Raw genomic sequence first — 14,635 nt, forward strand, 5'->3', positions numbered from 1 at the left:
CGGCGCTTACAGAGGCGATGCGTCACGACCTACACAATATTCTAGAAAACTGAGCTTGAATTTCATGCAAACTTGTAAATGAATAGGAGGCTACGTTGTGCTCCGTCAAGGTGGCCTTTCAGGACGTCACAAATGAGTGCATACTCGAGTGTAAAATGCTTTTCTTGATTTCCAGCATTGAGAGACATGCAACCGTTTAGACCAACCTTTTCCCCCCAAGGGTCCCGCCAATAACGCCGGCCAAATAGCAAACAACCAAGATCGAGGTATCATACAGCAAGAGGAGACATGTACAGGACACATGGGACGCTTAGGCACCCAGCGACTGGCGCTTCTTCTTCTGCTTCTTCTCCTTCTTCGGCGTCGCCTCCTCGGCGTCCTCGTGTTTCCTCTTCTTCTTGCCCTCGGCATCAGACTTGGAGGGGGTCTCGTCGGCCTTCTCCTCAGCCTTGCGGAGCTTCTTCAGCTCCTTCTTGCTGAACACGACTGGCTGGCCGTCGGGGCCGAGCTCGACATCACCGCGCTCGAACTTGCGCTTGAACTTGGTGACGCTGATACCGGCAGCCGCGGCGTGACGCTCGTAATCAGCCTCGGTGAGCTTGGCAGGAGTGGTCTCGACAACGACCTTGGTGGTGGTGACCTTGACAGGGGTAGCAGCGGCACGCTTGGCGTCCTGCTCGGCCTTCTTAACCCTCCTCTCCTCGCGCTCCTTGCGACGGGCCTTCTGGGCCTTACGCTCGGCCTTGTCGGAAGGCTTCTCGCCATCCGTGTCGTCCGAGACGGAACCAATGCTGGGAGAGCCAGAGGCATCCTCCATGTCGTCGTCCGAGTCCTCGGCCTCGCTGTCGGCATCCTTCATCTCGACCTCCTGGATCAGAGCCTTCTTGGCTTTCTTAGCCTTCTTGTCGGCCTTGCCGTTAACCTCGGCACCGTCGACACCATCAGCGTCGGCGTTGTACTTCCTGACCTCGTTCAGGGTGAACTGAGCAGGGGCAGTGAGCGAGCCATCGGGGGCAATGTTGGCGCCCTTGGGCAGAGGAGGCTTGCCCTCGAGCTTGCGGAGTAGGTTCTCGAGCTTGATGCGGCTGGTGAGACCGAGCATGCCCCTCTCCTCCTCATCGGCATCTTCGCCATCAAAGTCGGCCAGGGCATCGACACGGAGGCCAAGGGCCGTCTTGGCAGCGAGCGAACGGGCGATCTTGCCCTTGTTCTTGCCAGTAGCCTGACCAACGAGAGAAGAATGGTAGATGATACCGTACTTGGGCGTGTCGTGCTTGGTCTTGAGCGCGCGGAACAGAGCCTTCTCGGCACCGTAGATCTGGATAGTGGAACTAGGCGCCTTGGCAAGGCTGAGAATGGAACCAGCGTGGGCGATGAGGCGGGCACCGACGAGAGTGCCGACGAGTGCCGTCAGGTTGGGGGCAAGAGCGCGCATGCGAGTCTCGAGGTACGAGGACAGCTGAGTACGATACTCAGAGTACGAGATGACCTGGCGGGCAAGGAGCTGGATGTTCTCGAGATCGTCGGGCGTGATTTCGGTACCCATGCTGATCTCGGCAGCGGTCTTGACGGGGGTCTCGAGCTCCTCAGGGAGGATGTCGGAAAGGTCGGCGTCGGCGAGGTTCTCGCGCATGCCGACAAGGTCGACAAGACGGGCGTAGGCAAGGTTGTCGTTGAGGATCTTGGCCAGCTCAGGGAAGTGCCAGCCATACCACTCCTTGGTTCGCATGGCGTAGACGTTGAGCTCCTTGTCGAGATCATCGAGAAGCTTGATGGCCTGGACGACCATGGCATCGACCTTGTCGGCGGAGAACTTGAGCTTGTGGCGAGAGATGGAGTGGGAAAGACCCAGAGCCATGCGGTCCACAGTTTCATCGGCGAGACCGGGAATCAGGGAAGAAAGGTTCTCGCGAACGGCACGGAAAAGCTCCAAGGTGGCAGCGTCGGAAACCGCCTTGATGTCGAGGTCGGGAAGCTTGCCAATGGCAGCACCCAGCTTGACATCGGCGACGGCCAGCGAAGCCTTCTTCTCGTCCTTGATTTCGTTGAGAAGATTGGCCAGCATCGGGGGAACGCGACCCTCGCGGAGTCCGCTGGCTTCCTCGACGGCAATGGCGGAGCTGTCGAACTTGACAAAAGACTTGAGCTTGAGCCTGATTTCAGTCAGTAAATGTTGTCTTGACACGCACGCGACCCTTGGACCACACCGCACAATTGCGGTCCTCAATCCAAATCCGCCGCCGCCGTCGAACTCCGAGCCACTCACATGTCATTGATCTGCTCGGAAGAGGTAGGACCGGAAGTAAGCTCCTCGCGCTTCAGGAGCTTCTTATCGGCAGCCTTGAACAGGCCGTAGCTATGCAGACGTTAGTGACCACGCATCCAGCTCAATGTTGGGTGAAACGCACCCCGCAGGCGTCTCAGCGAGAACGAAGAGGGACATGATGACTGTTGCAGAGTCCGATACTCTTTCGACACAGTCTGTGGGTGGGATCCTCCGCTCTTCTCACGAATGTTGCTTGTCGTGGGAAGGAGATCGCTTGCAGCGGATTGTGGTGGTTGGAAATTTTTCAAGGTCGAGCTCCTCCAATTTTTTTTTTGCTTTCTGCAGCCTTTGCTCCAGCCCCACACCCAATTGGAAAACGAGTGGAGACGCAAGGTCGAATGCAGAACGGTGACCGTATAAACCATTCTTCCGACATAGCTGAACCTCGCCTGGAACAGTGGAGCTACATGACATGGTCCGTGCCACTCCATGCCTCGCAGCCTGCGATCCAGTGATGAGGGAACTTGGTCGCCTGGAAGCTTTGCTGGTGCAGGTTCAACAGCATCATCGCATCTCTTCGGCGAAATTCCGACCTTCGAACTTCCAAGGACTTCATTTTCGCCTACTCACTGTCTGCCAGTCTGCTTCGCAATGGAGGGGCTTCTGTTCAACGTGAACAACGGGTAGTACCTAGCCGATGCAGCGTTCATCGTCCGTCCAGCTAACTTTCGTAGCTACATCGAGGGCATCGTTCGTGGATACAGGAACGGTCTACTCACAGGATCCAACTACTCCAACCTGACACAATGCGAGACGATTGATGGTGCGCACAGCCCCTCTGTATTAATTGGAACACTTCTAAGACCAGTCAGATCTCAAGCTTCAGCTTGGCCCTGCCTACGGCGACTTCCTAGGCAACCTCCCTCCAAACCCCTCGACTTCGGCCCTCGCATCCAAGACGACAGATAAGCTCGTGTCTGAGTTCCGCTATGTGCGCGCCAATGCTGTCGGTGCACTTGCGCAGTTCATGGACTACGTCACCTACGGCTACATGATCGACAACGTTGCCCTTCTCATTACCGGCACTCTGCACGAGCGTGATACCCGTGAGCTGCTAGAACGCTGTCACCCCCTCGGATGGTTCGAGACGATGCCAGTTCTCTGCGTTGCAACCAACATTGAGGAGCTCTACAACAGCGTTTTGATTGAGACCCCCCTCGCTGCCTACTTCAAGGGCAGTCTGAGCCACCAGGACCTTGACGAGCTCAATATTGAGATTGTTCGCAACACCTTGTACAAGAACTACCTCGAGGACTTCTATAATTTCGTCAACAGCCATCCCGAGATGAGCAACACGCCAACGTCGGAGGTCATGTCAGAGATCCTTGAGTTCGAAGCTGATCGTCGTGCCATAAACATTACCCTCAACTCCTTCGGTACTGAGCTGTCCAAGGCTGATCGTAAGAAGCTCTACCCCAGCTTTGGCAGACTCTATCCCGAAGGCACCTTGATGCTCTCGAGGGCGGATGATTTTGAGGGCGTGCGTCTGGCGGTGGACGGCCAGTCAGACTACAAAAGCTTCTTCGACGCCGCCGGCCTTGGCGGAGGTGCATCAGGGCCCGGCAACATGGGTGGCGGCGCAAGCGGCGATGGCAAGAGCTTGGAGGACATGTTTTACCACAAGGAGATGCAAATCTCCAAGAACGCATTCACGAGGCAGTTCTCGTTTGCCATTGTGTACGCCTGGGTGAGACTCAGGGAACAGGTAAGCAGAACCACTATGGTTGACTGTGCAGTCAACGGCTAACACCTGGATAGGAAATCCGGAACATCACCTGGATTGCAGAGTGTATTGCCCAGAACCAGAAGGACCGAATTGGCAACTACATTAGCGTGTTCTGATCTAAATGTCTTGTTTTTCTCCCCAACTTCCTGTAGAATACCAACCACCATCTCGCAATCCCTCCAGCGGGGTCATCACGGCGCAAGGAGGCACCTAAGGTTAATGACGCGCAAAAGACCGGCATCGTTTCTGATCAGTATACATAGTGTACATAGTGGACAATGACGAGTCTACACATCTCTAAAACTACAGTCTTACAGGCTGATCTGCTCCTTCCACGTAGCCGGAGAGAGTCCCAACGTCGCCAGGAGGTTGGTCCACCTCTCGCTGCCCCTCTCCTTCTTCTCCATGTACCTCAGGAGCCTCTGCCGCCTGTGGCACAGTAGCCGCAGGTTCCTCTTGTTGTGGATGTCCTTGTAGCCCCTGTTCTGGTTGAGCTCCTGCGAAAGCTTCCTTATCTTGACGGTCAGGATGGCAATTTGCACTTCCGAGCTGCCCGTGTCAGGGCCGGCGCGGATGGGTGCGGCCTCCTGCGTAGCGTGGATGGAGGCGGGCTTTGGCTTGAGCACTTCATCCGTGTTGTGGCGGCCGAATGTCTCAATGCACCTTCGAATGTTGACGTGCCTCCGCATCTTGGAGTTAGAGTTGTTCATGGAGGTGATGCGGCTCATCGCCTCGACAGCACGCTTGTGGCTGAGTTCGTGCTGCCGCTCTGCCTCCTGTTCTGTGGCGGGATCGACGAGGTCGCGAATCTCGCTGCGCATGGGCTTGGACAAGGTGTAAGCGTGCCCAACGGCGGTTTCAATTTCGTCGCGGGTAACCAGGTGGTTCTGGATGTGACGTGACGTCGGCAGAGCGTATGGCTCGGAAATGTAGTTGCCATCCTCATCCTTGGGTGGTGTGGACTTCTCGGCCTGACCAGCGGAGTCGAAAGACTCGACAAAGGGCGTCGGGATGCCATGGACAGGGTCACCCCATGTCACGTCCCTCGCAGCCTTGATCTCCTGTTGCCTCTTGATGTTGGCCGCTTTTCGCTGCTGTGACTGCTGCCATCGGTAGGGGTCGGCACGCTGTCGCTTCTTGGCCTCCTTGTAGGAGATGCTGGCTGTCTGGATGACAGGGAGAAAGCTTGGGGTTATCGACTTGGTCGCTGCTGGGCGCAGACATACTGAATCGCCGCTGTCAGTCGATGCCGGTATAATCGGTCTCTTGAGGAACACCTACAGCTAAAGGAGCTTAGCCTTTGCAGGCATTGAACATTGGGAGGCATGGCGTATGTTGCTAGGATGGCACGCCTCTGGCTTCGACAACCCGATCTCCGTACATCGCGGGTCAAGTCGCCAAAATTTCCAGCGCATCTGCTCAGGCGACAGACAGCAGGCGGTACGCTAAGCCTGATGTGGACCATCTTGATGATCACGTGTATGCTACTTCGCCAACTAGCCAGGGTACGTCCCTTTTTCGCTCTAATGCTATTTGGGACTAGTGCGCGTGCATGTTCAGGGCAACAGCACCCACACACTTTTGCCGAATTTTGAAGCTCGTCGCGAACTTTCCCCGGGCCTGTAGCCAAACCTCCACGAAAAATCCGCGCCCTCGCAGATCTTCCTTTCCTTCCCCCCCTCATCATCCCTCCAGCTCCCCGAAGGAAGAACGACAACTGCAGTCAAGATGGCTCCCGCTAACCTCCCCTCGGTCTTCAACGCGACCAGCCAGGACATTGAGATGCTTCTCGCAGCTCAGGCCCATATTGGCAGCAAGAACATGCAGGTTCACATGGAGCCTTACCTCTGGAAGACTCGCCAGGACGGTGTCAATGTCATCAACGTCGGCAAGACCTGGTAAGGCGCGCTCGAAAGATCGAAAAGTCAGGCGTCGGGGTTTCCTAACAGTCCACCAGGGAGAAGATTGTCCTCGCCGCCCGCATCATCGCCGCCATCGACAACCCCGCCGACATTTGCGTCATCTCCGCCCGTCCCTACGGTCAGCGTGCCGTCCTGAAGTTTGCCCACCACACTGGTGCCGTCGCCATTGCCGGCCGCTTCACCCCCGGTTCCTTCACCAACTACATCACCCGCTCGTTCAAGGAGCCCCGTCTCATCATCGTCACCGACCCCCGCACCGACGCCCAGGCTATCCGCGAGGCCAGCTACGTCAACATTCCCGTCATCGCCCTCTGCGACACCGACTCGCCCACCGAGTACGTTGACGTTGCCATCCCCACCAACAACAAGGGTCGCCACTCCATCGGTCTCGTCTGGTGGATGCTCGCCCGTGAGGTCCTCCGCCTCCGCGGCACCATCTACAACCGCGAGACCCCCTGGGAGGTCATGACCGATCTGTACTTCTGTATGTGCCCTCCGCTCCCTGCCTCTCTGTGTGTCTCATATTCCGCGCCCCGCTAACACCCTACTTCAGACCGCGACCCCGAGGCCGAGGCCGAGGACAAGGTCGAGGACGAGAAGGTTGTCGGCGCCGAGGAGGAGGCCCCCGAGGCCACCAACGACGAGTGGGCTGCCGCCCCCGCCGGCTTCACCGGTGCCACCGGTAACTGGGACGGCACCACCGACGAGTGGGGTGCCACGAACACCGCTGCTCCCGCCGCCGCCCCCGCCGCCGGCACCAGCACCGAGTGGGGTGGCGAGGCCACCAAGACCGAGTGGTAAATCGTATTTGTATCATAGGAGCAATGCGCAACCGCTGTCGGACGTAGGGAAAAACCGCCCGCCTGGGACTCTTCTGGGTTGGCCACTTCTCTGGAACCAATTGTCTTTCTTCTTCGCAAACATGGGCACTCTCTAGCCCTTCGGAGGATACGAAGTAGGGAAAAAAGGTTTGGAGGGGAGGATATCGTAGGGAAAGGGTTCGGCTTGGAACGCGCTGATGAGGGAAAGATACTCGATCCGGACTCTTGGGTGGGTTCAGCCGAACCCGTTTTTAGGGGCCAGTGGTGAGAGGGAAAGCCCTGTGTGTACCGACGCCAAAGGGGTGGAACTTGATCGTTTGCCCGCCCTTTCCTTTATGCTCTCATTTGTACCTTCTTCCTCTCGTGCTCTCGGAGTATGGTGCTGAACTGTGATCTGTGGAGACTTGGAACGGGCTATCAAATTCGTGGGAAGACACCAAAAAAGATACCTTGCTGAAAGTGCAACACTATGACTTCACGTGCGTGATCGTTTTGACCAATGGGTGTAATATGACAGTGGTCGTCGTGGAACTTCTCGCCTGCATGGTAGTGCTTGCAGCCAGGGTGTACATCTGAGCCGCCGTCACGGGCTCAAGGAACCCATGAGGCGAGCTTGTGTATATTGGGGCGAGGTACAGGAAGACAAGCGAAGCAAACAGCACGATAAAGCGCGCTTCCCATTAGGGAACCATACGGGCTTGTCAACCGCATCCTGGCGTCACGTTGCTGAGAGCGCGAGTCTTGCACGGCATAGGACTGAGTGAGTCAAGGCAAATCACAGCAATTGATAATGATATTGCCTGCAAGTCTCTTATAAGGGTATCATTCCCCATCCGCCTTGCTTATGGCAACGATGTCGACGTCGTCGCTCTGAAGCATCAATATTCTCTGCAACTCTGAATGCGACCCTAGTCGCTCGCTCACGAAAAAGAACGTCATGGGGTATCGACTTGTTTCTTCCCTGCCCTCCCATCCCATCCTCAACGTGCGGTTCAAGCGCGCCGATTATGTGTACAAGAATATAAAAACAATAAGCCAGTCGCGAACGCCATCGCGACGGCTGCTTAGTCATCGAATCGTTGATGCCTGTGCCGCTTCTCGCCTGTGTGGGACGAGAATTCGCTGCAATCCAAGGAAATGTGTATGTGGAAGGAAGGAGTGTTATGTATAGGTCGGACCAAATGTAAGCCGCTGGGCCAAAAGTGGACTAGGTGTACAGTATGCGCGTGCGGGGTTGTGTCTATGTCGAGAGAAGTAAAATGTGGTGAACATTTACAGAAGAACGCGGATCTGCGGTCGGCATCAGGCTTCCAGCCTAGGCTGGTGGGTAAGTTTATCCTTGCTGTCATGGAGCAAGGTAAGTGTATGAGTAGGCAAGGCACGCTGGCTTATTCTAAGCTCTCAGAATGTCTTCGGATCTCCTCATCAGTCAATGCGCCCATCCAAAGACATCGCTCGGTGATGCCCTCGACAGGTTGGAATTGATAGAGAGTGCTGGCCTCGAGTAGCCTGAGGAGAGTCTTGACGATGGTGGCTGCATACCGGCATCGCTCAAAATTGACTAGAGGAGCTGTAGTAGGTGAACTGGCGATTTCGGACGGACGCTGTGCGTTGAAAAGGAGGTCGTGTGTATATATGCCGACGAAAGGAATACATCCCGAGTCGGATCCGCCTTCCATCTCAGCCCGTAGATTGTGAAAGTTGCGGGTTGGGGAGACTAGTAATTCCAGTTCCTGAAGCGTCTGCATATCCCGACGTGGCACCATGGCCCACGTCTTGGAAAGCCTGGCAACCTCCTGACTTGTCAGGGCAATGGCAATTTGACTCATGGTCGCAAAGTTGCGGAAGCGGTGGCAGTGGGCTGCCAGGTGAATGAACTTGATGATGCACCGAGCTCGCTCCTCAATGTTCTGGGTGAGAACAATCTCGCTGCAGGCCCACTTGACCATGATGTTAAATCTTGCAATGACGACCTCGACGCCGTGGGCATCGGTGTTACGCAAGAAGTCAACCCATGAGCGCGAGTCGTTATTAGTTGCATTTTTCCAGCCCATCTCGATGAGTTCTTTCCAGTCGATCTCGTTGAGTGCGTCCTTTTCGATCAGTGTGAACTGTTGTGCGAGGATTTCCGAGTCAAAAGCCAGGATGAAAGGTAGATGAATCGAAAACTTCCTAGAGAATCTGTCGCTTGCGACACTGGCATCGACATGAGGTGCCACGTCATCTGAGGCGTTCCGAGCATCTTTCGGATAGTGAGCCGCAGTGGGCGTTGTATCGGGCGTAGGCGGCAGTGGTAAAGGCTTAGAGGACCACAACTGGTGCTCGTGAAGCTGAGGGACTGTGGCGGTCTCTGGAGACATTCGGAGAGCCTGAGCCAAGGTCATGGGCGGCGACGGAGGCTGACTCTCTCGTTCCGAACTTGAGTCAGCCAAAGGATGGGTTGGCATTCGCTTGATGACGGACGTGCTGCGGTCTATCGGAGGGAAGCTGCCCTCTCCGTCAAAGTCGTCCGAGTTGATGACTTCTAGCGACATTTCTGAGGAGAGATCGGTTCCGTCGTCTTCACTTTCCAAGTCCAGGTAAGATTGGTCTTCGCTTGGACTGTGCCTTGTGTTCTCGGGCTGGACTCCATCCATACTGCGGGTCTTTTCAACAAACTCGTATGACGGGTGCTGAGAGTCACAGAGCGGCGATGGCCGAGGCGTCGTGGCAGGAGATGCCTCGCCGCGGTCAACAAGTATGGATCTTCCCCTCCACTCCTCCGTGCCAGTCTTGCTCCTCCCATCATCTGTGAGCCCGCGCTCAAGCAATGGAATCGACGAATACGAAGCTCCTGACTTATCCGAGAGGAATGACTTTGCATCGGTATGCGCTCGCCTCCGTGGGACGTGGAGGGTGATCGGGCCGCTTTGAGAAGACAAGTCATCAACGTAGTGAGGAGCAGTAGTAGAGCCTACCCCATTACCAAGATGCAAATGCCGGGGTCCCTGCTTCTCGATCATGTCTGAACCGCCAAACGCCCCTTCGAGATGAGCGGTAATCGTCTTGGGTGTGTTGGTGGGCTCCATCGACAACTTGAACTGCTTTTTCTCGTATTTGCCCTCGAGTTTGGCTAACGCAGACTCAACACCACCGTCATCATTAGCGTCATCAGGAATTTGTGCGAGCTTTTGAGCTTCTGCCTCAAAGGACGGGCGCATGACTGGCTTGGACGAATGAGTGCTGAACAGAGAAAGGTCGCGCTTAGGTGGTTGCTCCGCCATGACACCGAGCGAGAAAGTATTGACATGCTCTGATGAGAACTGGCTAGAAGCAACATCGACAAAGGCACTAGAATCCTGCTCAGGGCTTCGCAAGTACGAGCTGCGGATTGACTCAGAGTAGGTTGTTAGCGAGCCAACGGACCGCGTCCTGTGTAGCGGCAAAGTATCCAGTTGTCCCGTGTTGGTGGCAGCTCGCAAATCACCCCCACGCCTACGTCGCAGTACGCGGAGAGGTTGCGGGAGAGCTTCCACATCATCGTCTGCGATGGAGCGTTCTTCAGAATAAGTCGTTGCATCAAAACTCCGAACAGTCGACGGGGGTAGGTAGTCACTCCGAAAGGACGTGTTTCCTTGATGGAGGATAGAATTCAAGGACTGATTCGTCTTGCTAGACATTTGTCGCCAGTGCGCAGAGCCAGAGAGTGGTGGTCTGGCGTGGCCAGGGATGCCGGTGACGCCGGTCCAAGGTCTGTTGGATTCTGAGGAGGGTCTCGGCATGTCGCTGGAGGGCCGGCCGGTGTCCACGGATGGTTGAGTACCGTGCTCTCCACGACCCAGTGTGGCAAGGTCAGGAACGAATGGAGGCAGATTGTCAGACGAGAGCGATGGCCGGATGGCATGTCGGTTAAGAGTCCTGGACGATCTTCGTGGCGTTCCCAATTCATCTGCTGGCGGCGTATTAGGAGGCGTAGGATCGGCATTCGTCGGGAGCAAGTTATCAACAAAGTCGATCTCAGAGTGGCCCACAGAGTCATGCATGCTGGGTCTCAGGCCACGCAGTAAGGGAAGCGGAAGGGGTAGACCAAACGGAAGCGTATCGTCGACGAAAACGATGGATTTGCTGCCGGTTGTGATGCCTGTGTCGCTCATGGGTCGCAAGTGGTCGTCTATGATAGGATTGGCCATCGAGGGGCTACCGAGGAGTGTCTCTATATGCGCAGCTGAATATTCCAGCATTTCGTCTGGGATAGCGCTATGCAAAGGGTGGTCAGCCGGGAGGCGCAGCGCCAGGGCGCGCTGCTCAGCTTCGGCAGCAGCATCTTCTCGGACAGCCTTTTTGAAGTCTTCCGCAATTTCAGCACCGAGGAGGTCAATTCGGACGGGCGGTCGAACGCCGTTCTGATGCGGACGAGCCTGTGGTACGATGGCGGTGCCAGGCAGGCGGTTCGTCGTCGCACCACGAGGGCCTATGGGCGAGATGTTGATGAAATTTCCTTGCGTGGGAGACACGCCTTGGCCTCTTGTGCTAAGAGCCCTGCGCACACTGCCAATCAACCTCTTCATGCCTGGTCCTGACATGGCTGACGCCATGCTCTTCTCGGGGCCCAGTGGGGATTGCTGGAAGATGGTTGTTTCACGTTGTTCGCTGGATATGTTGGGGGGCAGTATCTCCACAAAGGGCTGGCCGGGAGGAAGTAAATTTCCACGGACCAGACTTCCTGCGTAAGGAAAAGAGAGAAGGTGCTCGGTATCTTGATTCAAGCCCAGCTTGTCGGTAGAGTGAGATCTTTCCCTGAGGGAGTCGGTCAGACTGCCGTTTCTCTGATGATTAGCGCTCGGTCGAACGCGCTTGCCGGTGAGGGCTCGGGGAGTTGTGGCGATAGCAGCCGCGTTTGTGTAAACGGAACTTGGTGGCACGGGATGAACTGCCATAGGGTTACTAGATCCTGGATGCGCAGCTCGCCCGATTTTACCGGGGAACGAGCATGAGACAACATCCAAGCTGGCCATACTCTTAGGCGAGGTCTGCCGCGGCTCAAACTCTTGGGCGATCTGGTTCTCGGGCGTGCTCGGGCGCGGTCCCAAGATGTGTGAATCACCAACGTGGCCCGCTCGGGAAACGTCAGCGTAGAAACTTCTCTCGTCTCCGCCGGTCTGCTTTACAGCAGAAAACAGGCCAGACAGGCGAGGCGGCAGGTCTGTGTTTTCCCAAAATGACGGGTCCAGAGAGGCATTACGGTGGCCAGCAATTCCTCCCGGCGCTATGGGCTCATCGGGGTCGAGAGAAGAATCAAATTCAGGCCCGTCCCAGTACTGCGCGCACACTCTCCTCCAGCACTTTTTCAGTTCGGCCAAAATCTTAAGCTGGACTTTTCGAGCTCGAGCGTCTTGAGAGAGCTCCTCTACGAAGTCGTTGAGGAGGTTGCAGAAGGACACTCGGAGACCGTAGTCAATCACAAAGTCGTCCATGAAATAGTTGAGGATCCAGTGGCGAATAGCGACGAACGTGCGAACCCGGACAACCATGCCAACCTCATCATCGCGGCCGAGCGCCCATCGAAGGCGAGCCACGATCATTCGGAGTAGATCTGAAGGTTCCAGGAAGGCGCGGTAGGTGAGGAAAAAGTCTGATATGAGCTCATAGTCGAGGAACGTGGGTGATGTGATCTCGGCAACGAGTCGAGGAGGTGTTGCGGCAGTGACCGCGCCAGTCGCTGTAGCGTATCGCACAATTGCTCTGTCGTCGCATGATGGTCTGAAGGTAAGAGCATCGAACATTGCGGGTTCGATGATTAAGTGGGTTGAGAGGTATGTCGAACGGTAAGGAGCAGGCAGGCGGGCCGATGTGATTGGAGGCGATCTCATCGCGTCGACGGCCGGGTACCGGATGTGAGGGATCGAGATCGGGTTCGGCTTCCCGAGCGACGAGCTCTCGCCCGAATAGGGTGCAACGTCACCGCGCTGGGAGCGCAGAAAAGAGACATTACTGGACCTCGGCATCTCTTCTGTTGGCGCATAGCTCGAGCCTCGGAAAAAGGGCGTGCCTTTCATTGTAAACCGCGGGTTGCCTATCTTCCAGGTTGGTATGTCAATGTCCAGCAGTGGGCCTCCAGAGGCGTCGATGTCTTCCGTTGTCTTTGGTCGATTCAGATGCTCGCCCGGTTTAGATATCACCACTTTGAATGCACCGACATCAGAGTCATCGCGTATCGTCGAGTCAGAAAGCGCGCGTCGGTGGCCGGTCGGGCGGCGACTGTGCGTCTGGAAATACTGCTTCCGCACGGTTCCCGGGGTAGAGGGCGATGGCGTCCACAGACTGTTGGTGGTTGTCATAGGTTCCACACCGTCGGCGACTTGTGATTTACCTGCCAGTGTGTCAAGCCCAGCTGTGCCAGGCGGCGTCATGGGGAAAACAAAATTAGGCTGGGGGTATCGTTGATGTGCTGGTCGGACAGAGGGCCTACAACCAGAATGGTCAGTTCAACGTCCTATCGCTTCCTATGCTTTCTTTTCCAAGTTTGAACCTGTCATGGCTGTGCTGCAACCACCAAAATATGCTGCGCTCTTACCTCAGGTAGATGCGACCATTGTTTCCGACGTTCGCCACCGTGAACTGCCGTCCATCACGGCCAGCCGAACCACCATCTGGAGCAATGTCGACCTTGTCGTCGCTGCCCCTGCCACGTGCCCTTCGTGAAGTGTTTTTCTCCTCTTGGGATTTGCGCTCCGTGACGGGAAGGAGTGGTTTCGATGTTGCTGAGCTTGCGAAGCGCGTCTTTCCAGTCCACTTGGTGCCACTCAGAGTCGTGGGTGTTGCACTCTCCTTTCCTCCCAAGGTGCCGATTTTGGGTGGTGAAGCTCTCCTCCGTTTTGCTTCGCGTGCCGCTTTTCGTGCAGGGCTGAGGGTGGTGGCGGGTTGCGAGACGTCTCGTTGTGGAGAAGGCATGGAAAGACCTAGGCCGGTGGGCGCAGGTTGCGAGGGCGACCTCATGACGTCCATGACGGGCGTTCAAGCTTAAGAACGTCGTGTGGGCGACTTATGCCGAGCGAATATTGCTCGTCGAGGTCACTGCACAGAGTTGTATACGGTTAGCATGGCGCGGTGGAGACTAAGAGAGAAACACCGAGGGTTGTCATCGATCTGTCGTTGTTGGTCTTGGGTTTCGTTGATGTTGCGTCGCGAGGATCTCAGGTCGCCAAGCAAGGTGACAGGATGCTCTGGTCTTGCATGTGCGTCCCGTTGGTATTTGAGGAAATGGGTGCAGCGGCTGCTGGAAAGTCACGTACGTGTCGACGCCATAAAGGAGTACGATCTGGTCCGAGAGAAGCTGGTTGTCGAAGGCAACGGTGTATTAAAGGGGTGGAAAAAATTGTTCCCAGTCGTGGTGAGGCAATGCGACTCGAGTCAATTCGAGTTGAGCTGAGGCTAGGAGGGGCGAAAGGGGGTCGACCGAGTTGGGGAGGCGTTTGGCGACTGTGACTGGATGCGAGTCGTCGAAAGAAAGGAGACGGTCGACGAATGAATCGAATAGGTTTGGTTTGGCGTGTCTTTGCCTCGTGTCGCGACAGCACAATGCACAGCACGTACTCGTCAGACCTATGTATGGGGGCCGAACAGTGTCAGAAAACCTGAGGCTGGTGGTGACAGACGACAGTTGACAGACAGGCAAGGCCCAGTAGAAGAGTGAGGAGGATGACGACGATGGGAAGGCAGTTGAAGTTGGTAAGACCCAGATGGGGATTTACAGGTCCCAGTTCACGGGAGCGGGCAGAATGGCAGCCCAGCAAGACGGCAACAGAGCCAGGTGGGTAGGTAGCCGGTACTGGTCCGTGTAGGCAGCGAATGTGACTGGGCA

The 14,635-nt window shown here is 56.1% G+C and overlaps 5 protein-coding genes across 5 annotated transcripts; 2 read left to right on the top strand and 3 right to left on the bottom strand.

Moving 5' to 3' along the window:
- Positions 1–310: 310 nt before the first annotated feature.
- On the bottom strand, positions 311–2,443 carry NOP58 (Nucleolar protein 58; the record flags this gene model as incomplete). Its single annotated transcript, XM_028638679.1, has 3 exons — positions 311–2,153; positions 2,267–2,356; positions 2,409–2,443. 3 exons carry the CDS (start codon positions 2,441–2,443, stop codon positions 311–313), a joined length of 1,968 nt encoding a protein of 655 aa, XP_028496797.1.
- Positions 2,444–2,917: 474 nt separating this feature from the next.
- VMA6 (H(+)-transporting V0 sector ATPase subunit d) lies at positions 2,918–4,168 on the top strand (the record flags this gene model as incomplete). Its single annotated transcript, XM_028638680.1, has 4 exons — positions 2,918–2,949; positions 3,001–3,089; positions 3,139–4,031; positions 4,085–4,168. 4 exons carry the CDS (start codon positions 2,918–2,920, stop codon positions 4,166–4,168), a joined length of 1,098 nt encoding a protein of 365 aa, XP_028496798.1.
- Positions 4,169–4,363: 195 nt separating this feature from the next.
- On the bottom strand, positions 4,364–5,379 carry D7B24_004513 (uncharacterized protein; the record flags this gene model as incomplete). Its single annotated transcript, XM_028638681.1, has 2 exons — positions 4,364–5,277; positions 5,334–5,379. The coding sequence occupies 2 exons, from the start codon at positions 5,377–5,379 to the stop codon at positions 4,364–4,366; spliced, it is 960 nt and encodes a 319-aa protein (XP_028496799.1).
- Positions 5,380–5,780: 401 nt separating this feature from the next.
- RPS0 (structural constituent of ribosome) lies at positions 5,781–6,775 on the top strand (the record flags this gene model as incomplete). The annotated part of the gene is made up of 3 exons (XM_028638682.1): positions 5,781–5,950; positions 6,010–6,458; positions 6,528–6,775. 3 exons carry the CDS (start codon positions 5,781–5,783, stop codon positions 6,773–6,775), a joined length of 867 nt encoding a protein of 288 aa, XP_028496800.1.
- Positions 6,776–8,183: 1,408 nt separating this feature from the next.
- On the bottom strand, positions 8,184–13,779 carry LTE1 (Guanine nucleotide exchange factor lte1; the record flags this gene model as incomplete). Its single annotated transcript, XM_028638683.1, has 2 exons — positions 8,184–13,239; positions 13,349–13,779. The coding sequence occupies 2 exons, from the start codon at positions 13,777–13,779 to the stop codon at positions 8,184–8,186; spliced, it is 5,487 nt and encodes a 1,828-aa protein (XP_028496801.1).
- Positions 13,780–14,635: the final 856 nt, after the last annotated feature.

The sequence above is a fragment of the Verticillium nonalfalfae genome, assembly GCF_003724135.2.
Source record: "Verticillium nonalfalfae strain VnAa140/NRRL 66861 chromosome Unknown scaffold_25, whole genome shotgun sequence".
In the NCBI taxonomy this organism is placed as follows: domain Eukaryota; kingdom Fungi; phylum Ascomycota; class Sordariomycetes; order Glomerellales; family Plectosphaerellaceae; genus Verticillium; species Verticillium nonalfalfae.